At 49.2% G+C, this 23,179-nt stretch overlaps 7 protein-coding genes across 7 annotated transcripts; 3 read left to right on the forward strand and 4 right to left on the reverse strand.

Annotated features, from left to right (window-relative positions):
• Nucleotides 1–452: 452 nt before the first annotated feature.
• HOO65_070375 (RhoGEF domain-containing protein) lies at nucleotides 453–4,677 on the forward strand (the record flags this gene model as incomplete). The annotated part of the gene is made up of 6 exons (XM_071004804.1): nucleotides 453–1,808; nucleotides 1,919–2,275; nucleotides 2,427–2,627; nucleotides 2,702–2,957; nucleotides 3,188–3,238; nucleotides 3,398–4,677. 6 exons carry the CDS (start codon nucleotides 453–455, stop codon nucleotides 4,675–4,677), a joined length of 3,501 nt encoding a protein of 1,166 aa, XP_070857093.1.
• A 1,316-nt stretch (nucleotides 4,678–5,993) lies between these two features.
• Nucleotides 5,994–6,482, forward strand: HOO65_070376 (uncharacterized protein; the record flags this gene model as incomplete). The annotated part of the gene is made up of 2 exons (XM_071005193.1): nucleotides 5,994–6,013; nucleotides 6,191–6,482. 2 exons carry the CDS (start codon nucleotides 5,994–5,996, stop codon nucleotides 6,480–6,482), a joined length of 312 nt encoding a protein of 103 aa, XP_070857094.1.
• A 1,946-nt stretch (nucleotides 6,483–8,428) lies between these two features.
• On the forward strand, nucleotides 8,429–8,909 carry HOO65_070377 (SDO1-like protein C21C3.19; the record flags this gene model as incomplete). Its single annotated transcript, XM_071005195.1, has 2 exons — nucleotides 8,429–8,719; nucleotides 8,832–8,909. The coding sequence occupies 2 exons, from the start codon at nucleotides 8,429–8,431 to the stop codon at nucleotides 8,907–8,909; spliced, it is 369 nt and encodes a 122-aa protein (XP_070857095.1).
• A 336-nt stretch (nucleotides 8,910–9,245) lies between these two features.
• HOO65_070378 (uncharacterized protein) lies at nucleotides 9,246–9,754 on the reverse strand (the record flags this gene model as incomplete). Its single annotated transcript, XM_071005192.1, has 2 exons — nucleotides 9,246–9,622; nucleotides 9,697–9,754. 2 exons carry the CDS (start codon nucleotides 9,752–9,754, stop codon nucleotides 9,246–9,248), a joined length of 435 nt encoding a protein of 144 aa, XP_070857096.1.
• Nucleotides 9,755–13,896: 4,142 nt separating this feature from the next.
• Nucleotides 13,897–14,717, reverse strand: HOO65_070379 (uncharacterized protein; the record flags this gene model as incomplete). Its single annotated transcript, XM_071005153.1, has 3 exons — nucleotides 13,897–14,230; nucleotides 14,297–14,561; nucleotides 14,615–14,717. The coding sequence occupies 3 exons, from the start codon at nucleotides 14,715–14,717 to the stop codon at nucleotides 13,897–13,899; spliced, it is 702 nt and encodes a 233-aa protein (XP_070857097.1).
• Nucleotides 14,718–15,238: 521 nt separating this feature from the next.
• On the reverse strand, nucleotides 15,239–18,753 carry HOO65_070380 (Optic atrophy 3 protein (OPA3); the record flags this gene model as incomplete). The annotated part of the gene is made up of 5 exons (XM_071004838.1): nucleotides 15,239–15,904; nucleotides 16,433–16,722; nucleotides 17,039–18,217; nucleotides 18,391–18,449; nucleotides 18,524–18,753. The coding sequence occupies 5 exons, from the start codon at nucleotides 18,751–18,753 to the stop codon at nucleotides 15,239–15,241; spliced, it is 2,424 nt and encodes an 807-aa protein (XP_070857098.1).
• A 1,492-nt stretch (nucleotides 18,754–20,245) lies between these two features.
• HOO65_070381 (Vegetative incompatibility protein HET-E-1) lies at nucleotides 20,246–23,177 on the reverse strand (the record flags this gene model as incomplete). The annotated part of the gene is made up of 6 exons (XM_071004880.1): nucleotides 20,246–20,652; nucleotides 21,102–21,902; nucleotides 21,956–22,539; nucleotides 22,598–22,876; nucleotides 22,936–23,074; nucleotides 23,123–23,177. The coding sequence occupies 6 exons, from the start codon at nucleotides 23,175–23,177 to the stop codon at nucleotides 20,246–20,248; spliced, it is 2,265 nt and encodes a 754-aa protein (XP_070857099.1).
• Between the last annotated feature and the right edge of the window lie 2 nt (nucleotides 23,178–23,179).

Raw genomic sequence — 23,179 nt, forward strand, 5'->3', positions numbered from 1 at the left:
AGCTGCATTATTAGGCCTACTACACCTACGCCTTACACCGCTTCAACGCCAGTTCCAACGACGCCTATGCCTTACGCCTACAGAATAACTAATCCAACTAATCCCTTCACAACCTTCTACATTCGATCAACCACGAACAGCTCTGCTTCTAAGAGCCTTCCGAAGGAACACACCCCGGCCCTGCAGTGATGCATATCCCATATCCTCATCCTTAAGTCCAGCCTCTCGCTTTAACTTGTCACCACCAATCTATTTCTTCACTCAGACCACACGGAAAGTCGGGCTGCAGGCGGACTCTACGCAAACCAGACAAAACCAGACAAAAACACCAACAACCGCCCTACACGTATTATACCCCCCCCCCCCCCCTGCGACGGTACGCTACAATTATTCTCACATATTAAGTTCTTGGGGCTGTGGTCTTCCTTGCTCACCCAAAACCATACATGATCATGGTGGCATTGGCTTCATCATCCTATGGTGCAGCTTCAGTCTCGCAACCCTTGCCTACCACCCCTGCGCTTACATCGCAACCTTTGGCCTCTTCTACCCACAACAGCCTTACGGGTACTACTACTACTGCTTCTACCTCTAATTATTATCCTTCTCGCTCTACCTCTGCGTCACAATTGGCATTGCCAGAAAGCCATCATCATTGCCATCACACCCCACCGCTCAGGCATAGCAAAAGCCAATCCCAAAATAAACCCAAGAGCCGGTCCCAGCACCCCATGTCGCATTCGCATACACACCTTGATTCCTCTGGCGCACAACCTAGTCCTCGTCATTCTCCCCCCCAAATATATACCCATCTGCAGCACGCAAGCCCTCCTTGGATCCGGCCAATTTCCCTTGCCAATGAGCTCACGGAAGGAATTCCTCGATCTCGGCTTCTCTACACTATAACCACCACGTCCAACTCTGACCAGGGTGGTGCTGCTTCTCCAGGGCTAGCGACAGCTTTAAGTTCCTTGGACCTACCTTCATCTCATTCATATTCCCCACGCCGTCTTCCCACTCACTCGCGCTCGCATTCTTTCGACTCTGTTTTTGACGAAAATGCCCCCTCTAAGGCATCTGTAATGGCCTCTTATGCGCTTTACAGCGGCCAAGCACTAGCTGTGCCCCTAGCCCTAGAAGATGACCCCCACAACCACGACACCTCTGAATGCGAAAATGAAGGTGGAAATGAACAGGACGACGAAGACGAAGAACAGACCCATAGTCGCGACACACAACACAACCATCGCCACCACTACAACTCCAGCCAATACAATCAGAACGCTCTACATCACAGTGTAGAGGCGCCGCCTTTCCAGAAATGGATGAAAACTTTACAGCGTCGCGCCCAGAAGCGTCCTAAACCCATAGGCGAAGATGCAAATGTGCCCTGGCAACTCATGGACAATGTCGATCGCTCGACTCTGTCGCATGTTCGCGGTCGGCGATTTTCAACCTGTTCTACCACTTCTTCAGTATTTGTTGGTGCTGTCAAAACCGCCAGTATAAGCATGGCTAGTACATGCCGATCTTTATCCCGCTCTCGATCTCGTTCACAATCACAGTCACACTCACGCCAGCTTGACAAGTCTCACTACATATCACCCACCGATCGTGGCAGCCGAGCATCACATGTTGGAACTCGTTTGTCAACTTCAGAAGATGACCAGCCATTTCCTGCACCTAACTCTACCTCTTTACCGCTTAACCCGGCTGCTCTTGCGCGAGCATCTCAACGCCGACGTTTAGTAGAGGAGCTCATTAAGACGGAAGAAGGCTACATTAGCGATGTCCGCTTTCTCATGAATGTATGTCATAGTCAGACAACGAATCCTTCCTTCACCGTTCCTCAATTTCTGTTTGCATAATTTTCGCTACTATTTGATGAATGACTTAGTAGACTAACTCTATTTTACAGGTATACATCACTATTTTCGCCGGCCTTCCAACCTTACCAGATGCCCTTCGAGCTTCCATAAATCACAACCTGACTGCGATTGTCGAACTTCATGAGGAAATTCTACGTGAACTATACCGTGTAGTACCGCATTTAGAATACTCGCCGTCTACTTACAACACGCTTACGGACAGTGGCGGTCTACCCAACAACAGCAACAACAACAAAAACGACCTATCCACGACCCGTATGAAACTGAGACCTCCAACCAGTGCTGAGAGACCCAAAACCACGTTTCTTCCTCATCCCCATGAGTCCCCCGAAATGTTTGCAGAGGCGCAGGTGACCGAGGATGTAGCCAAAATATTCACCAGAAAGGTAACGTTCTCCTCGTTTCACCCTCCCCTCCCTCTACACAAGCGGACTATGAGCACTGGAGAGAACAAAGAAATGTCCTTGTGACCCCACCAACGGGTAACAGAAACTATTTTGATGTACTACATGCTAATGCACGCCATTTGTTGTATAGATGAGCCGTTTTTTCATCTACAAGGAGTACGGTGCAAACTACGAAATCATGACCAAGGATGTTGCTGCTGCCCACCGCCTGATGCCCCAATGGGATACTTACCAAAAAGGGTTAGAGACACTCGCCATGTCATTGTGTTCTTCCATCAGTCACGAGAATGCCTCGCGCAAAGCCCTCACCATCGGCGATCTGCTCGTAAAGGTTCGTTTCACTTCCATTTGTCGCAACATGGTCTAGTCAATGCAGTCCTTGTTAACGTCTTTTTGTGTGCACAGCCAATCCAGCGCATCTGCAGGTACCCTTTGATGTTTGGTGAACTTCTAAAATTTACACCTAGCGAAGACTGCCCAAATTCACACATGGCAGTGGAAGAGGCGTTGATCAGAGTCCGCGAAGCCACCACTGAAATCAACAAAGCCCCTACGGATGCTCGCATGAAGACCACCCTAGAGCGGACCTGGATGCTTCAAGATCGGCTGGTCTTTTCCAACCAGGCAAGTTGCATATTACCTTACATCGGTGTTGTTCTGTGTTTGTCTTGCATCATCTGCTAACCTTGTCTGATTCGACACTGTAGCGCCTGGATGCCGTGTCCAAGAACCGCATTCGCTCCTTTGGTCACATCAAATTATGCGGTGCACTACATGTTTGTTGGCAGACTAAGGAGTCTGCAGACGGACAGTACATGATTTGTCTTTTGTATGACGATGTACTTTGCTTAGCGTCAGCAAGTAAAGCCGATCAAATATACTGCATTCAAGCTTGTATTGATCTGTGCAACCTTCGCATTGAGGAGGTCGACAACGGAAGGGGTGAGTTTTAAATGCTGCTTTTGTGGATGAGTCCCGCAACCGGCAATGCGTTCTAAACTAATTCGGTATCGCAAACAGGTATCCAATGCCATACAGCACCATTTTCATGGAAGCTAGTATTTGAACATGACCATGAGTTGTTTGAGTTAATTATGACAGCCTGCTCGCCCAAAGAGGAGCTGGAGTGGAAGTCTCGTCTCAAGTCTCGTATCAACATGAATCTTGAATGGAAAGATGCTCCAGCCCTCAACCAAAGCAGCTTCCTAGACCTTGAGATCAAGAGTTTGGGGGCGATTTTTGGCAAGCCTGGCACGGTTAGCCATCGCATTTCGATTCACCGTGCGTCTACCATTGGGCCCAAGAGCCAAATGTGCCAAGTAATTCTCAAGAATACGTGTGTGCTGAAGGAAGCCAAGGCGACCAATGGCACATCAATTAACCGATCTCACTCGTTACTGGCTAGCAACAACCGAATTGCAGTGCTTGCCCCAACCCGCGCAGAACGAGCCAGGTTAGAGACAATGCTATCCGACATTTGGAGCAAAGAGGTACTACCATTCCCTGGAATGACTGCCAGGGCTCGCAGTGAACATGTAGTAAGATCCACTACTTCCTCTATGATTCGCCGGCTTAGTGTTGCTAGCATCACGAGTACGTTCACAAGACGGACCAGTAGTCTTGCTAGCATCAGCAAGCATAGCCTCGCTGGCATAACCCCTGGGTCGGGGACTGGAGTGATGACTCCCGGTACTCCACCTGCATATTTTGATGAGCCGTCTCCGATAATTCACGGCATGACACGAAGGTCAACGGATACTACGGGTGGTTATTTCCCGCCAGATGAACAAGATTTCCGGCCATCAACGCAGCTCCCCGTAATCGAAGATGAATGTGGTAGGAAGCCACTGCGACGAATGACGTTGCCGGTGTCTCCTACTAAATTCACGATACGTGATATATGGGCTGCAGGCGAGACTGGTGTCAGCAATAGAGTGCCCGAGGAGTCGGAAGATGCCGACGAGAAAACTGGCACCGATGACGACGTTCTAGAGATGCGAGCTGGTAGAAGTGGCAAGATCAAACATGAATCGCCAACTACAGCTCAGTCTGATGAACGCACGTCGATTGAACCTGCGGATACCACATTCTGCTCTACACGCAAAGTCCTAGGGGAGGTGGAGGAGGTAGAAGAAAAGGCCTCAGTGCTGGTTGTATCCAACATTGAGGAAGAAGCTCACCCTGTCAAATTGGCCAAGCCAAAGGCGGGTGTGGTGGAGCTTGAGAAAGAGGAAGATGGGCAGGGGGAAAAGGAGAAAGAAAGCGGCGCCGAGAGTCCTTCTAAGGATAACATAAAAAGACGCATCTCGAAGCGATGGAGCTCGTCTAGCGGACGACATCGCGAGTCTATGGCCCATGGTATTCGCAGTCTCTTTCGTTAAGACGACAGTTGGATATCTAGGTGAGGGATGGGAAATACGTGTTTTTACATGTGGTTAATGGGGTAGCAGAAGCATAACGAACGATGATCACAGCAATCAATCACTGGAGAAGGGAATGATGATGATGTATGGGGAAGGCAGAATGGTGAAATATTGCATTTTATTTTATACTTTTGGGGGAGGGAGAGATTGGTCGCGGGGATACCCATGGGAAGGACGTTGATTGCTTTGTACTTGTTTTTTTTTTTTTTTTTGCTGTTTCCAGCCAACACACAATCAGGGCATTTCATATTTATTCCTGCAACTTCTAGGAAGAAAAACGAGGTTCATCATGAGCGCTATATTTAGAAATTTCATTTTTTTTTTCTTTGAAGGAGAAGATTGACTGCTGGATATTATTCCAGAGAGTGGAATAGAAATATCAATGTATATCATAATGACGTCATAGACGAGGGGTCCTGTTTAAACGGGGGACGTGAGTAATATTCCGAGAAGTAATGAGCCCTATGCGTAGGTAGGGAGGGACATGGCTAGGGGTTAGATGAAGAAGGCGAAAGAGGGGAAAAGAGACAACAACCGAGAAGACAGGGACAACAAGATGCATGGGTTGCATGATGTCCGAAACAGACAAGGGAGGTAGTTGAGCCGGAGCCGGAGGAGTGGGGCATCATGGGACTAGAAAACTGGAATGTCGTACCGGGGGATGTACGGGTTGCTGCAGATGGGCATCTAGGGTTAAAGAGTGGGGATGGATGGGCAAGGGGGGAGGGAGGGCTAAAAGAGCGCACGGCGTAACATGGGCGCAGAGCACGGTCACCCAAGCGTTGTTGACTGTCCACTCACTCTGCATGTGGCATGATCGCATAGGGGGTATCTGGTGGACTGAAAGCGCTGAGAATGGGAAAAAGAAATAGCGGGATGCTTGTGGCAAGAAGCGGGGGCGGACCCGATATCATCATGCACACTCAAGGCCACCTTCTCTTGCTACCGCCTTCATCCCTTTCGCCTCCTTTGATTCCAAAGAGTTGCAGCAACAGCAGGCAATGAAGAAGACAGGAATAGCTACCAATGTCGGACAAGCGTCTGGCTAGTTTGCGGACAAGGCCCTCGAGGATGGCGACAAACAAGCCCGATCGATGCGATATCTGCAATGACGTTGGCTAAACAAATGAAGCCATCGCTGGTTTTTTGCCATTTAGAGACAAGAGACGAGGGTCAGAGAGAGATATCAGGGCAGATTGTCCATCCCGCCTTGGATTCACTCGTTTATGATAGCCTGAATGTAGTCGGTCACCTTCTGACACTTGGTGCTCGAAATGTCGGCACACATCATCAAGTGAGCTGTTTATTTATACGGCCTTCCCTTGCTATGCCCCCAAATTAAAGCCACCTCTTCTTCACACTCAAGCCTCATCCTCCCACTACTGATCTTTTATTGCTCTGATTTTATCCTCTTACTGCCGATCTCGCCCTCTCACTACCCATATTTTGCCCCTACTAAACACCAACACAGGCGTCGCCACGCTCGAAAACACAAAGATGTTGATCCCTCCAACCACCGATCTGATCATCTAAATGTCTGGCGCGCCCACCCTGCTATAGCGAGCCAGCGGGCCGGTGTCAACCGTCCACCTACTGTGGTGCAAGGGAACAGCGATCGTGTGAGCAATGATGCGCGCGGGCTGTTCGAGAAGTGGATGGACAGTCCGCGTTGCTCTCCTAGCGAGAACCTTATCAACGCTGACTCGACGGGGGATCCGGGGAAGCTGCGCGACGAGATTCTCAAGCGGATCTGTGCCACTTGAATGAGCTGAGCCAGGTTCTAGAGTGCGGCCGCCCCGTTTGATAGAGCTAGGCACGGTGAGAATGGGGGCAGAAAATAGAAGAGGGAGAGGGAGGCCAAAGGAGCCGAGCATTGAGGAGACATATTTTGATAGACACCCATGCTAAAATTGGATAACAAAGAGTGGATTTCCCTTTGTAGTCGAGTGCATGGAAAGGCCGCCTCCAAAGGCCATTCAAATAGTGGTGGAGGCTTCGCAGGGTGGTAAGCGTGGTCTAACAAAAGTACCCAACATAGGCGGACCGCCTGCCGTGGAACAACAGGCAGATCCGATTCCTCCCATTATGCTTTTTTTTTTTTTTCACTCGTTGTGCCCAATGAATAGCCACCCTTGAGAGCCTCTTTGCCCTTTCTCTCATCGCGGGGTCTTCTGTACCGCCAAGGACTTGCTTGCGGCTCATCTTGCTTGACTCGTTTCTCTTCCATAGAATCGGGACATTTATGTCCTTACCACTGCCCGTCCGGCTTGTGAAGAAGTGCGAGTTTTGGTTGTCAGTCATGTCAGCCTGGCAATTGTGCTAGTCTCCGAGTCTCTACTACTTGCCCTTTCCCCCCCTCAACTGCGCCATCTAACAGCTAGCAGAACCTAGAAACGAGGGCCGAGTCGTGCCGGCGGGCGGCCAGCATTGCCGGTCTGCAACTACTTGCAAAGCACCACTCGATATGGACGCATCCATCGAGACTCAAACCCATGGAGCGGGCGGAGTATGGGGCCATCTTAGCCTAGACAGCATCTGTGATGGCAGCCAGTATTTCAATCCAATGCGGCGGCAGCAAGACTTGCCTAGCCGACAGATGGGAAACGAAAGGGTCCTTGGAAGTCTAGTGTATTTAGCAAACGCGACGTATCATCACCGAAGGGGATCAGGGTTAACCAAGGCATTTGCAGACGACGCATGAAGGGCAAGTAATTAATGCCGTGGAAAATGATAGCAGCGGTGCTTCCGAGCTCCGCGTTTGAGAGGGACGGCGTCTGCTTCGAAGACTGCCCCGCCCAGCCTGCAAGCATGGAAATCCAGGACGGTTGGCTAGTTTCGTAAAGGCGCTGCGATGTGATGTCTCAGTCGTATTCCTGGTGACGATCTTGGGACAGCACGGTGTCCAACCCGCAGAAATAAAAACATACATGTCCGTGAGGAAGAAGCAGCAAATGGCACATTGTACGATCGAAGAACCTCTAACAAAATCAAATAGTGCTAGACCAGCTTGCCTGCTATGCCAAACCAAGCATTACTTCAAGCGCTCATTGCGCTGCAGCAAACACGAGGCTGTCTCTTGCCACTGCTTCGCCCCCTACTTATGTCCCGGGGGGGCCCGCTGGGAGCCGAACGAATCGTGCCTAAATCACGCCAGGAAATGCGGTGCTGTCCTCTAGCCCTGCAGACGAAAGAGTCACATTCTCGTCTTCACAAAGCCTCAAGTCTAGCTTTTGCCACCTGCATCTCTCTCCCCAGAACGAAAACTACCAGGTGCATGCATGCCTACGGAATGGGCAAGTATCGACAAAGAGGGGGGAAGGAAGACAGTAAGACAAGGGACAGCAAGGGACAGCAAGGGACAGCAAGGGACAGAGGTAAATAAATGCATGCCGAGAACGGGTAAGCAGCTTCGGTAAGCTCGGTGGCGTGGTGTGTCTTGGATAGAGATTAGTTATCTATTTGGATTTGGAGAGGGGCAAATTGGGGGAAGGAAGAGGCATTATTGGAGGAGAAAAGCGGTATAAAAGGGAGAGGGGAAAGCGTTGGGAGAGCATCGATGACCAATTTCCTTCTTTCTTGCTGTCGAACATCCATTAGCAAAATAGTCTTTTACCTGCGATTACCGTGAGCTTGGACACCATCCCATCACTACACTCCCTACTCTACACTGTACTATCAGCACCACCCAACACACACCACCGCTATCACCATGGCCAGAGGCGAAGTTTCCCGCACCCGCGTCCACTTCCGTGGCGAATCCGACGACTTCATTGTCTTCGTCGATGATGAATCGCAGTGCCATCAGTGGAAGAAGGACCAGAGGAGCGTGCCCCTGTCGCACTTCGTCTCTTCATTCCAGATCTTCTGCACCAACCACCAGGGCCCCAATGGCCAACTCAACGAGGCTCCCAACAGCCTGCTCGATAACGAGTTTGGAACACACAACGAAGATGAGGTGATTAAGAAGATCCTGACCAGCGGCTCGATGCAGACGCGCGATGTAAGTAGCTAGAGTTCGAATAAAGATGATGGAGACAGAAACGGTATCGCTAACAGGGGTTGTATTTCTGGCAGATGCACGAGCGCACCGGCTCGCGCAACCCTTCCATTAGCATGAACACTCGGTAAGCGGCGGCCAGGTAGGAGGTGTCGAGGATTTCAGGATGCAGACCGAGCATCCCGAGACATAGAATGCACCCGTCTCTCTCTGAGATTCTCTGGCTGCTCCTCTACCGGTCAATGCCGGCATACCAGTCCTAGTCACGGATAGCATAGAATAATGTGGTTGATTTTTAAGTATTTTATTCTTTTTTTGTTTTTTCATTGCTAAACATTCTTAAAGTATGTATGTGCGTATCAGGAAAAAAAACAACCAAGTTAAATCTCTAACAGAGTAGAGAGTGTCTCTCGCAAAGGAGATGTAAACATAGATAATAATAGGATATAGGCCTGCAAGCCATGGATAAAAAAGCATATGGCAAGTGGTGAGAAACAGAAAGGTGGGAGGGATTAGAGAAAGCCAGCAGCTAGACTTTGAAGTTGGTGTTGTTCCTCTTGGGTAGAGTCCAAGGCTTGGCGCAAATAATCTCGCCTTCGCTAAAGGCCCAGAAATAGGCGACCATGCCCACGAGATAATACAGCGCCGCATTGGTTGCCGAGTACAGCAGGGCGGCCGCTAGAATGACCAGCGGTAGGAAGGCCAGTCGAAATTCGATACTGCGGTGGAAGCCAGTGCCGGCAATCAGCGGCATGGGCCACTCCAGCGCGAACATGAAAATACCGAATACGATGTTGGCAATCTGCAGTATAGGTACAGGCTTGACGGCGCTATCGAGGGAGGTGGTTAGGAAGTCCCAGAAGATCTTGGGCCAGAAGAAGCCATTAATGCCAGCGGCAACTTGATCTATGGTACGGAGACGTTGTTAGTACGAAGAGCGTTTAGTTGATGCGAAGAGCGATGCGGACATGGAGACGTACAAGTTGCTGCGGTGAGAACAATGAGACGGGCCCAGTGATTCTTGATAAGACGGCCCATGATAAAGCACCAAGTTGTAGAGAGATATGTGTACGGGGTACAGGGTGGGGGTATAGATATATTGCTTGCTTGGCAAAGAGATGCTTCGTTCGTGAGAATTTCCGGCGTTGGGTGTGAGTCGTGACGTCGTTGGTATCTTGGTAATAAGAATGAATATGATGGAATAGAGGAAATGTATAAAACAAAAGGGAAACAAAAAGCAAGAAATATTAAAAAAAGGAAAATAAAATAATACGTGAAAATAACGAACACCAAGTAATCCAGACTTGATATTGCGCCTTGGAAGAAAAGAACAAAAAAGATTCTCCGCCAGACTCGCTGGTGAAGACAAGAAGAGAAGATGCAGAATAAGGATAGGTGAAGAGAGGAGAGAGAAAGGGACGAAGCCGAAATCAAGTCACCGCCAATGAGGCTGGGCAAGAGCGACTCTATATCCGTTTCGTGCCTGCGAACAACAGACCAACTGAGACGGACTGACACTGAGCCTGAGACTCAGATCACAGAGCTCTATGCTGATAGAGCTTAAACAGAAGGCCGGGTCTAGACAGGCCGAATTAAAAACAATGTGATTTTACTCTCTTGCTTTCTTTTCTCTGGCAACCCGGGAGTTAGAAACGATGACACAGATCTTGAAGCCACAGGGAAAGAGAGGTACTCACGCTAGTCCTGATCTGCCTTCGTTTGTCCCGTTACTGGAAACGATAGATAGCAGGGAAATACTGTAGCTGTGGTGGTGGATGGAGACAGCGACGGCCCAGAGAGCTTCCGAGAGGGTCCTGACCCCAACTCCGCTAACGGGCAGTGCCTATAAGAGGGCCAAAGGCAGGTCAAGCACGAGAAAGCAGTATCGTTTGATGTTCGTGCAAAGATGACACAAGCAACCAAGCCGCACAGGAGCCAGACTGCTTGCTTGGTGGATGCTGCTGCAAGCTGGCTGGGTGGAGAAAGCAGAAGCCTAGCCTTTTTTATCGTTTTGTTCTGTCTCTTGGTTTCTGTGGGTTTGATGTTCGTGAAAGATCGCCAAGTTATTGTTTTCAAGAAAAAAAGAAAGCAAGGGGCAGGGAGGGGAGGGGGAGAGACCAAGACGGGCCAAATGTTAAAGAATATGAAAAATGACTGAATAGCGCAGAGACAGAAAGCTAAACATCCTATTATACGTGGTCTTGATGTGCAGCGGAGATTCGGCAACGACAACGTGGTGCAGAAGAGATACGCAAGAGAAAAGGAAGATGCAGCAGCAGCAGTACAAAGTCAGGAACACGAAAGATAGAGGGGCAGAGTGCAGAAAATAGAAGAGGGAGAAGGGGACATACATAACATAATAAACTGCAGCCGCTTGTCTCTCCCCAGCCGCCTGTCACACACCCGGCCACAAACTGCACGACGGGCCACCAGCAAGCCGCCTCTACGTAAGATGGAAAGGAATAGAGAAGAAAAAAAAAGTTTTCTTTTCCCACCACCCTCGTGATTTAGGAAAGTCAAGCCAAGCCTTGGTCCAGCCCTGCTCGCTTCTCCTCTTCATTCTTTTGTCCTCTTTTGTCATGGGCGCTTACACGCCAGCCAATCACAGGCAGTGCTAGGAATGCAGTCATGATAGCGTAAAAGTACTACGCTGCGGCCAGGACAGGACACTCTTGGAAGACTGTACACTTCGCCAGCCAGAAAACCCACCAGCATTATGCCACCCCGTTGCATTTGCCTTTTCCCAGCAGCCCTGCACTCCCTCCCAATTCGGGCCACGGTTTCATGGCTTTGCAGAATGCAATGCCTTCCTCCCAGCCCTTCCTGGGGAGCAAGCAAGCAAGCAGAGCTAAGGTCCTACCGCTGCTGTCACTCGGGCCGGAGGTATTTGCTGCCTCTAAACAAAACGAATCACATGGTTAAACTCCTCAAACAAAACGAGTCTAACTAACAAACGAAGCTTGCTGACAAACAGGCCGGGTCCTAGCTGCTATCACGCCACGGGAGGCAGGCTGGCAGAGCAGAGAGTCTAGAATTTGGCACCATTATCGCCTGCTATTGAAGCACTCTATGCTTCCTCCAGACGATGATACGCGCCTCTGGTAGCTTCCGGTGTAGAAAGGTTAGATCACCATAACTTGAAACAGCGCTCCAATTCAGGCGTGTAAGTGGGCGTCTTAAGCTTAAGTGCGCACATGCCACCAGCTGGTAGCACCTGTCACCGGGGCCATATTTCCAGGGTTAGATGGTGTCCTTAGGGTTCTGCCGTGAAACAAAAATAAAGTGCTAGTTGACAGGCTGGTTTTAAAATAGCTTGATACTGGCACGCCCTCCCTTGATTGAGCCATGTCAAGCAGGCTGTCTTCCGTAATCGTTTTCGACAGAATGAAAAAAAAAAAGGAAAAGAGATTCGAAGAGAGCCGGTCCACGTTCGACCTCGTATGTACTGTGCCGTACATACTGCACTCAACCTGCGACCCCTCTTCTTCTCTGCTCCACTCTCGAGGCAATGCAAGTCGGAAAGAACCCCCAGTGGCGGCGGCAAATGGTCGCCCGTGATTGGGCTGGAAACGAGACAGTCAATCCGGGCCCACATTTAACCACAACCTAGCCCTGCCAACCTTCCCCCGTGTCGTCATAGTACCAGTTGTCTTGGTGAAGATATTGTCAACTCATCACACTTCCTTTCTCCATCCCCAATTTCGTTTGGGAGAAACGTAGGATAGGGGCTCGTTTTCTTCATGCTTTTCTTCAACGGATTCCTTCCAAGGTTCCCTTCAAGAATCCCACAGCATTTCATAGAGGGGAGAGGGAATGGGAGACAGGCGTGTTTATAACAGAGAGATGCCTCTTGCGCCTGCTATTGGCCCATACATCTGCTTTGCTTTTAGTATCAATTAATCCAATGAGCAAACCATAGCCGTCGGTTTCCATACTAGGCAAGCTGCCTAGCAAATAAGGAGCTGAGGAGGCATCACCGCAACTTGCTGGCCCTAAGCATATATCCATGGATGGGATTGTTGAGTGGTGTCATAGCTAGGTCGCTCCGTCAATACCAAGAATTAGTAGCTTTTCCCATCTTCTTGGCGACGCAAAGGTCATGCCATGAGTATATCGCGAAGGAGGCCCGAGTCTTTTAGTCCGCAATTTGTAGTCTGAACATTTGCGCATTTGGTATACATGCATACACGTGTATGCGGACCTTCGGAAAAGCACCATATCCATGCAGCTCCGGCTCTCTGGTCCTACTCATTTTCCTGTTAGATTTTGGACGCTCGGCTGCATCCGACTAGAAGAAGACAGAAAGCAAGATAGAAAGAAAGAACAAGGACCCCAATGGAAGATGCACCTGCATGCTGTACCGAGCAGCCGTTTCTTCAACATCTTGGAAGAAAGGAAAAAGACCACCTCGTTAAAGCCGTCCACTGGTCCATCCTGCCTATCGCCTACTGGATTCTGCGCCTTACTGTAACCCTGTTTCTAGCTAGCCAGCACATCGCAGTCCAGATTAGGACAGGACTGCAACAGTTCCGAGCGACGGAAAAATAAATAAAAATAAATAAAAAGAACGCGAGCAGCCGAATAATGGAATCATTTCTCAGCTTTTTTTACCCTGGTCATGTAGATAAAAAGAAAAAAAAACTGCGTCTGCATGTGGGCTGGAATCAGGTGCAGATTTCGTTCTCGTGCTGTCTGGAGTCGAGGAAGCCAGTAGGGTTGGCTCCGCTGTGGGTTAAAACGTGGCGCTACAGACTCGGCTGTTGGAAAAATAAAATAAATAACAAGAAGGCCCTGCAGATCAAGGAGACAAGACAAGACGAAGACGGAGCAGGACAGCCAGCCGTTGGGGATTTCCAGCTGACATGAAGCGATAATCTTGCGGCTTCTTGACGCTGGGCTTGGTCAATTTACCGTTTTAGGCTATGATATCTTGTGCGCTGACCGAGCCAATGCGATTGCAGGAGCTTCCACCCATGACTGGAAGAACATTGCAATCGTAATTAACTGTTACAAGCGATATGAGGTTGGCTAATGGGGTTATGTTTTTTCGACCAATTGACTGCCCACGACTAGATGTGCGTGTGGATGTTAGATTTGGTGTAATAGAGTTAGGCATAGACCAATGTTGCCCATCTACTACATATAAACTAACCGCCAATCATAGTTCTAGAGACCTCAAACTAGACAACTGTATTTCGCGTAAAGAAGCGCACAACCCGTTCGGCGTCTGCTTCGCCAATATAACTAGAAAGCACATCACGGCTGCCGGAGCTACTGAACTTCACTGCTGCATCTGCAAGATTAGATGTCAAATCGGCTAGCATATTGGTATGGCGATCGCTAAGCCTTGGCCCAGTGGCACAATGCGAGAGTATTCGTGTGGCTGCCGCCGAAGGCCCATCTTCTTCTTCAATGAGGCGTGCGGTAAAGTTTTCTTGAATCCTGGTGATTACCTCTGGAAGGCTGTCAATGTTTGTGAGTGGGATGATGGTGGTGCTTGGGAACTCTAGGGTGCTACAGGCAGTGTTAGCCACCATCATGCTTAGGTTCGGATGGGTTGGAAAATGTAAGCAAACCCACAGGATCTGAAACTGCAGAAAGGCCCCCATTGCACTGGATTGGTCGCCAGATTGCCCATGGCTCAAGATAAAAAAAACAAATGAGTGGGCACCGCCATATGCCAAGGTCAGTTTCTGTAGACGCTCTCCCCATGATGCGCCAGCCTCCCTAGCCGAACGGGGCTCAACTAGAACCGCAGCAGCCGTTTCAAGAGCAATTGGAAAGGCAATGTCGTGGAATGTTAAGGTTCTTTCTAAAGGGGCAGGTAAATGCACACCGTTGTTAGCTGATTTATTATTGCGTGAAGGCATGAAACGATATTGACGCTGGGTGGCTTACCGCGCCAAGCAGAGTCAGCCTTTCTGAGAATGGAGGGGACTTTGTTCCAGGGCGGTCGTTTGCGCAGCGTTGTGCAAAACACTGGATCCATGGAAAATGTCATGATGGGCGGGAGGGAGTTGGATGCATTATTCACGAGATTACTTTTGAGGGAGAAATAGTAGAGGTATCGGAGTTGAAGGCGAAGACAACGGAGCACGTGATTAATGATAAATTTTTTCTTGTTTTCCAAGGTAATTGCCTGTTCTGATGTAGATACTTTTATGCATGCATCTCGTACTTAGATCTATGTGCTTTGTAACCTGAAACTACACTGTTGATGTCCCTAAACGAAGAGATGTGTGTATATTAATCGGACCTGGCATAAAATCCAAAAATCTATATGGTATGTTCCAAAGGAAAGGCAAAATAGGAAAAGGAAAAGCGGTGATATGCGCTATAGGCGCAAGACCAGATGCGTGAATGGGGAGTGTATATGTATATGTACAGTAGCCACGAGAAGAACGAGGCATGGACTCAAGAAGGTTGGACTTGGGGCATGGCTAGGGAGCTGAAGAAGTTACGGAAAGCCTCTAGGAAAAGCGTACAAACGCGCCGGGCTGTAAACCTCAAAATGCTGGCCTCTCACGCACTAGGCGAGGCGACTGGTGGGGTAGAGCCAGCACACGATGGGCTCTGTGGCGATGATGACGATAGACTTGGCAATATCGACCACCTCTTATTCAAAGCATCTTCTAGGGTTTGAATACGTCTGCTCTGAGCCTCCCCTTGCTCGGCCAACTTTTCCTCTCTCTCTTTGATCTCAGCCAGCGCCTTTGATAGTTCCTCATAGCGCACAGTGTTTGCATCCGGCTTAGACGACGAGCGCCAGAACTCGTATAGGAGTAGCGCTATGGCTACGCCGAGAATAAAGCTGTCGCCTATCACATCAGCAAACAGGTCAACTGCCTTGGCCTCGGGCAATGGCTTAAATTTGCGACGCCATACGCTTGTTGGCACTTCCTTGGTGGCAGACGACGTTTGTGAGCCTGGGCTGCTGCTATTGCTGATATTCCCAGAGGAAGATGCAGGCCCAGAGGCGGCTTTTTTGGCGGCAGCAGCTTCGCGCTCTGTTTGCTCTTTAGTCTTGACTGTCGGGGCAGTGGCTTTATCGCGAGCGATCTTGGCCGGGGTACTGTTGCGAAGCAGGGCGACGTTGAGGCGCATATTTAGCTGATGGATGACTTGGCCATAGCGGGCGGCAAAGACACGGAAGTGCGGGTGCTCATGGGCTTGGGCTTTGATGTGGTTCTACGCAAGAGATAAGCAGAGGTTAGCGAAGGCCATTAGGGCGGGCGGGTAGCTTAACAGAGAAGGGGGCTTACAGCACCATACTTGGAAACATGCCGGACAAACAAGGCTCCAAGCTTGAACAGGGGCAAATTGACCATTTTTTGGTACGACAGAAACAGGCGATAGAAGGTGAGGCAGACAACGCAACAGCGAATGGGTAGGAAAAGATGGGCAAAGCAAGGCAATTGGGCTATGCAGAAGCATCCCAAGCGGGGGTCGAGGCAGTTATACTCAGAGCAAGTTTCATGCGTCAATTGTGGGGCTATATCATCGCGAAGTTGTGAGGGACGGCTGGCACTCAAGCTACAGTGGGGGATAATATTAGGGGCAGCTGGCAGCAGCTGTGAAAATGTAAATCGCAGCTGTCGGAGAGATGAGCTTGCTTAACTTATCTGAGTATCATTATTCCTGTATTTAAACCCTCATCTTTCCTCTATCCACAGGCTGTAACACTAATGACCTATCTTCATAAACGACATTAAGCACGCGTGCCTTGCGATCAAGCATGCTCGCCTCATCGATACCCCCAACTGCCTTCCGAGCACTCTCACCCAAGGCAACTAGCTGCGCGGTGGCCGAACTCTTGAGAACAGGCGATTTTCTATAAGCAGTCACTATCATTGTGAAAAAGAGGAAAAACATCGTAGCCGCGGCTTCGAACATGAGTAATGATAGGGCAGCCCAGGATACAGTAAGGACAGGCTGCATAGATAGAGCGGATCCCTGCGTGGTGGCAACTGGAGCTGTAGTGCTGTTGGGCAGCGAAGCCTGGATAGCTGCATCTTTCATGCTGAGTGAGAAAGAAGTTAGCAAGTGACTCACATGGAGAGGGCAGGGAGGGGGAAAAAAACACACGCAGCCGTCAGTTGCGAGGCTATTGAGCCTGCTAGTATCAGAATGCTGGGCTGATTGCCTGTCGTATGATCTAGACTCTGGTTACTTGTCGGCAGTATCCAGTCGCTATTCGACACGGCGTCTGCTATGCGTGCAACTCCTGCGTTATAATCTGCACTCAGCACGGAGGATTGACTGACTGCTAGAGAAGAATACTGTCAGCTTCTTTTCATAGTAGCTAGGAATTTTGATTCTCACCTGCAGAATCACCATCAGTACTAATTCCCTCCTCTTCTGTATCGTCCATCACCAACTTTGACCAACGTCCCGAAATAGCTGCGTTCATAGCCAAAGCCAATTCTTCTAGCACCGAATATGCTGCTACATATCTTGACCCATCTCCGCCCGTTTCAGCCTCAAGAACCGCGACTCCGGGGTTTGGCTGTATGCGGCATAGGGCTGGAGACGAGGCTGTTTCGCCATCTGCTACGGTACAGTTTACGTTGACTCCGGCGAAATCCTGCGTGGTTTGGAGCGTCGACGACTCTATTAGATGGGCGTTTATCGAGCCGTTGGAAACTGATACATTGTAGGTGTTTGCACATAGCGAGAAAATGGCCTCTAGAGCACCAAATAAGGGAGGTGTAGAGTTGGCCCCAGCCTGGATTTTAGGCTGAGAGAATATCACGGGCATCGAGTATATGATGGCATTTTGGGGGCTAAACGCGGATGACACCGTCTGCGACTGCGGTGTTTTGCAGGCTACTATGCTATATCTGCTGGCATCATACTCAAGCGAGCAGTCATCCTGCAAGTCTGGAAGTAGAGCCGTATCCTCTGATATGACAAGATGGTCTGTAATGTTCTGGATGGAAGAGCACACAGACAGCGCAGACACTTGTGGAAACTGGCAGTGACCCGTTGAGCAGCTTATCGCAGGTATGTTCGGGTCCAAGCCACTTTGGTCCCAAACTTTCAGGCCCTGGTTTACAGCGCCTGTGAATACGTCTAAACTCCCGCTTCCAGGACCTACAACTTGCAAGGTCTTCACTGCTGCTATGTCACTGCCCGCGGGTACAACAACAAGCCCGTCCGTATAAGCCACTGCGAACTGGGTAATGGGTGCAATGGCTACGGCCAGAATTACAAGCAATGCGCCAAAACATGCGGGGGAAGCCATCTTCAGGGCCAAAAACAAAGAAACAGCCCCCGGTATGTTACGGCTGCCAGCATCAAATTTCTGGAAGTCGCCGAGGTTGGATTTGTTGGCAGAAAAGAACCAGAGCCATTTCCACTGTGAGATGCACGAAGACAGAGGTAATAAAAAGCTGAAGACGGCGACGGTGATTGGGAACTGTATCATGGCATTTATTGGGACTTCGTATGGCAGGGCCGACAGCGGAGTTCCGTTGGCTGTCCCTAATATAGCTAGAATGGCTGTATAACGTGTGTTAGGCTTGAGCTGCTGACGTACATTCAATATGCTTTAACCCACTAATTACACAGCAGACGCTGACAATACAGCACAACAGTTCAACTCTCCACCCATCAACAATCTGTCTCCATATCGAAGTTCTGCGCTTTGTTGGCCTGCCCGGCCGTGCAATTACCGTCCGAGGCACATTCGACATGGTATCTGCGGATTTCGGCGCGCGCTGGCCGAGCTGATCTGGAATGATGGTAATTAGTTGTTTTTCTAATGGATTCTTAGCACGATGAGTAGACGGGAGGGGAGAAGAAGACACCCCGGCTGTCTCTTCGGCGTATGTTGCACCGTTGACATCAGAGGGCTGGTGATCGTGGCTTTGGCGGTATCTGCCTCGCCTTTTTGAGCTGCTGGTAGGTGGAATTGGGACGGGCTTTCGACGAATCGAGTCTCGCGACTCAAAACGTCGGATCGGCGAGATGCCGTGAGAAACGGCTCTGAAGTTGCTGCTTGATCGTTTGTGATTTGGATGTTGGAAGTGAGACATGGCTAGTTTTGGGGGGCTGCAGAGAACTCAGAGAACTAGGCAAGATAAGTGCAGTTGCAGGAGCGCAGAAGAAGCAGTGTGGAATGTCCATGAGTCTTTGTCTAATTTCTTGACAGCCCTCCCGCCATCAGATGAGACTCGTAGACAATGGACGTCCGAAACCCTGAGTGTGTTAGTGACATGCTGTATATTAGGGTTTAACAAGCAGCACATCAACCCGTCATCAGTCAGACGGAACACAAGCATACTAGACGAAACGAAACACCTTTCAGTCTCCCAAGCTCGATTAATCCCTTGACACGACATGTGGTGCGCCTCCACTCGATTATTTGTCACACCCTCAGTCTTGTCCCGCATCTATAGGCCATTGTGAACATGCCCAAGTAGATGGTGTCTTTGCGAAGTGGTTTTTATAGCATAGCATAGCATAGCCTTAGAGGGGCGAGGGCTGACATATAGTAGAAGGAGCTAAGATGTGATATGTTGTTGGACCAAAATTGGGAATTGATTGCTTGATAAAGAGGAGAGAAAAACCAAAGCCGTCTACAGTGGTTTTTGGCAATGTCATTTCTTGGGTCTCTGACAGGGCCCATTCCCGCTTCCCTTTCTCAGACTGACTCCCTCCCTGTGAGTCTCGGCCAACAGCCGTAACATCAAGTAACAATGAGCTGCTACAGGAGGGGGGGCTTCTCCTCGCCCTATGCACGCTTGTCATATTCCTGCTGGACCATGTTTACTCATGTTCTCTAAGACAATGTCTAGAAATGAATGCTAGCCGGCATGTGCATAAGAATGGGAAACAATTGAGACTATTTTCGGCCCTATCCATAGAAAATGCAAACAGAAGAACATCTTATAGCTTGCTAGTACTGCTGGCTAGTTTAAAAAAGATCGAGTGGCTGGGTATCGCCATATCTCGGCGCTTTGCGCTGTGGATTTCTTGTATTACCACTCCTTCATCTTGTATCTTGTTGAGGACTACGACTCAGGGGGTTTTACGCCCGGGCTCGTATGGCCTTACACTCATGTGCCAACATGTCCCTATTGTCGTGGAGTAGAAAGGGACATGTACGCATGGCATACACAGTTCCCCGTCATTTCTAGAGTTTGGTGAAGAAAGAAAAGTATAAATTTGGGCTGACAAGTAGGCATCTGCCATAAAGAGAAGAAGGAGATGCTACTTGCTATGAGACTTGACTATTCTAGAGGTCGATTGTCCATCGTGGGGGTGATTAGCATAGAAAGCCGTGGTTAGCCTTGGGGAAGACCATTTCTTTCTAGGAGCCAATCTCGCGTTGTGTGATATGAGTGATTTCCGCGAAAGGTGAAGAAACTCACCGCTCAAGTTCAACAAATATTGCGGATAATTGGAGAGATGGATATCTATTACATTGTCTACTAGGACCTATATGCCGGGTCCTGAGAAATGAGGGACCATCGCTAAAACCGCCATCTAGTGTAGTGTTAGAAGAAACCCTGACAACTCCCTTTGCTATTTGACGTGCAGACATGTGCCAGAAATGGTATCCCAGATCTTGAGTGTCTTGTCCCAGGACCCCCATGCCAGTCGCTGCCCATTATCCAAGAACACCACAGATGTAATGTGATCATCGTGGCCCTCAAGAGAGTGTATACATGTGCCAGAAGTGGCATCCCAGATCTTGACTGTATTGTCCCCAGACCCCGATGCCAGTCGCTGCCCATCATTCGAGAACACTACCGATCCCACCCGATCATCATGTCCCTTAAGGGTCTCCAGACATGTGCCAGAAGTGGCATCCCAGATCTTGACTGTATTGTCCCCAGACCCCGATGCCAGCCGCTGTCCATCATTTGAAAACACTACCGATCCCACCCGATCATCATGTCCCTTAAGGGTCCAGCAACAAGCACCCCAACCTGTTTCAACTATTTTCTTTCTAATGATCGCACGAAGATAATGTGGTGCTGTTACGGAATACCTGAAGGTAGTATCTTAGCTAAACCTTTATTCAGCAAGTATTCCTTTGCTGGTTGATGTACAAAAGAAACAACATTTCCACGAATAGCCAAGAAAGGACCACCACACAGGCTGATGACGTCTTTTATAACCTGTCTGCTGAAGTTCTTGAGTACGTCAACAAGAGTATATAGCCCTTCCAATGCTAAAGATTGGTACGCAGTTGACATGGCGCCAAGGATGTCTTTGATCAGCTCTGCATCTTCTGACTGATCAATACTCTCCAGCATCTGCCCATAGAGAGCATCAAGTCCAGGAGGCTATGACCCCAACCTAATTATCGTGTGCCATTTTCAGGTCCGGGAATTGGAAAGCTCCTGACAAACTAGAGCTACCCATAGAAACATACCATTGGCATTTGACTGCAAATATTCTATAACCGTGGCTTTTGTGTCATCATCGTACCTCTGTCTCCGCGCAAGCATATCCACTTTCGGACGGATGTAAATATCGACTGCCGCTGAGACCAAATGTTGATTCATCTCAAGGCTTATCGTCACTTTTTGCTCAACATCATTGAAGGTTTCCTCGATATCTAGCCAATTGCGGCTTGACACAATCCATTTGGCAGGTGAGGCCGTGGAAATGAAAGTGAGCAAGCGTTGGCGTTCGACGGTGCACTCATCCAAGGCATCAACAATCAAGACGGTATGTTCCAGGGTGGGATCGTTTAGCATAGCGCTCATTATCTCGCAGAGCTCGCGCCACGTGTCGCCATTGTTAAACCTTTGATTTCCTTTGCGATCGTACTTTGCCCGTACATGCTTCACGAGCTGTGGGTTGTGGGTTACAAGATGATATATCAACCCTCGTAGCACGGAAGTGGCGGTGTTGAATCTTTCACCACCTGTGGCCTGGCAAAAGAAGTAGGACAGCGACAGCAATGGATCTAACTGCAGCTCGTCGATGATGCCACAAAGAAGCATTGTCTTGCCTTTTCCAGGGTCTCCCCTAATCCAGAGAAGGCGAGATTCGCTATCCGTTTTGAAGCGCTTAAAGTCCGCATGTTCGATGATCCATTTGTAGCAGTCTCTCAGCAGCCCGCCTTTTTTCTCTTCGATATCCCTCTTGTCTATGCTGGGGTCGGTCACGAAAAGGTCCGATAGACATTTCTTGTCCTTCTCGTCAAGGTAGACTATAGACAGACATTCTGTTAGCTATCATCTCAACAAGTCCATTAGCACTTTCGCTTATGTTAGATACCTTTCAGCTCGCTAGGTTGTAGCAAAGGCAGGAGAGTGCCGCCGCTGATGAAAGCCCTGCCAAAGTGTTCAACAAGATGCTTGTTTTCGCCGAGATAGTTTCTCGTATGTCCCGCAATGTAACTCGGCTTGTGGCTGTCTAGAAGTGCAACGTCTTCGAGCCCATTCTCGACGTTGAATCGATAATAGCCTCCAGTGCTGCTGTGCTTGCCCCTCAGTCGCAAGTCAACCTGCTTAGATGTAGTCGCAACTTTGGAGTGTGCTCTGAAAACAGAGCTTTTCGAGTCGCTTATCTCCACAACATCACCAAGGCCTGTGCCAATGCTGAGAATCATCATCTCCCTGCCTGGGAACTCTTTCTCAGCCTCGGCGATAAGGACCTCGCATGGATTATTGTATCCATATTTGGCATCGATGAACTGTTCTTCGTCTCGACCGATCTTGTTTGAAATGAAGTTACTGGCTGTAGATATGGCCATGGCTATCTCCCAAATCTTGCACGCAGCAAAACTTGCAGATGAATCATACGTTGAGATGACAGTAGGCGAAGCTTCAACATTAACTTTGGCCATGGCTAATACAGCGCTGAATAGTAGAGAAAATGTTAGATGAGCTAGGTGTAGGGTCTCTGTGTAAAACCTACGTTTTAGTGCAATGTTGGTCTCGGAACAATGTATCCTCATGTGGACAAGTATCGGCGGTAGGGCTGCCTCTTAATCGCTGCTCTGCGCATTTCGTTTCGCCACAGTTCTCACGAATCATACGTTTAATAGCTGTTTCTACCTGTGCCGAACGAGCTTCTGGTGATTCCGTAAAGAGGTTTGTCGGTTCTGGACTTAATACTGTCTCGGCAAGGCTTTCATACGCTTGAATAGACTGATGGAGAGTCATTTTTAGCCGGCCTAGCATAATAGCAATGATCCTGTGACAAAGCCGTCAGCAAGCCTTCCAGCATGTAGCTATAACTAATGAAAGTCATACCCGCCTGTGCCTGTACCGCCGATAAGATCAAACATCTCGCAAGGCTTTTGTATTTCGGGGAGACCCTTAGTCTTCTGGATATGTTTAGCGATATCCTCGAGAACTAAAAGGCTAGATAGTCCACGGATGCCGCCGCCATCTGTAACAGTTAGCGACACGATGATAGGTCAAGCTTGGGGTAGCGTACCGAGAGAGAGTATTCTCGCCGGCCTTCCGATGGCCGGTGATAAAGGCGCACTCATAT

This window comes from Ceratocystis lukuohia, assembly GCF_044167205.1.
Source record: "Ceratocystis lukuohia strain C4212 chromosome Unknown Supercontig7_pilon, whole genome shotgun sequence".
In the NCBI taxonomy this organism is placed as follows: domain Eukaryota; kingdom Fungi; phylum Ascomycota; class Sordariomycetes; order Microascales; family Ceratocystidaceae; genus Ceratocystis; species Ceratocystis lukuohia.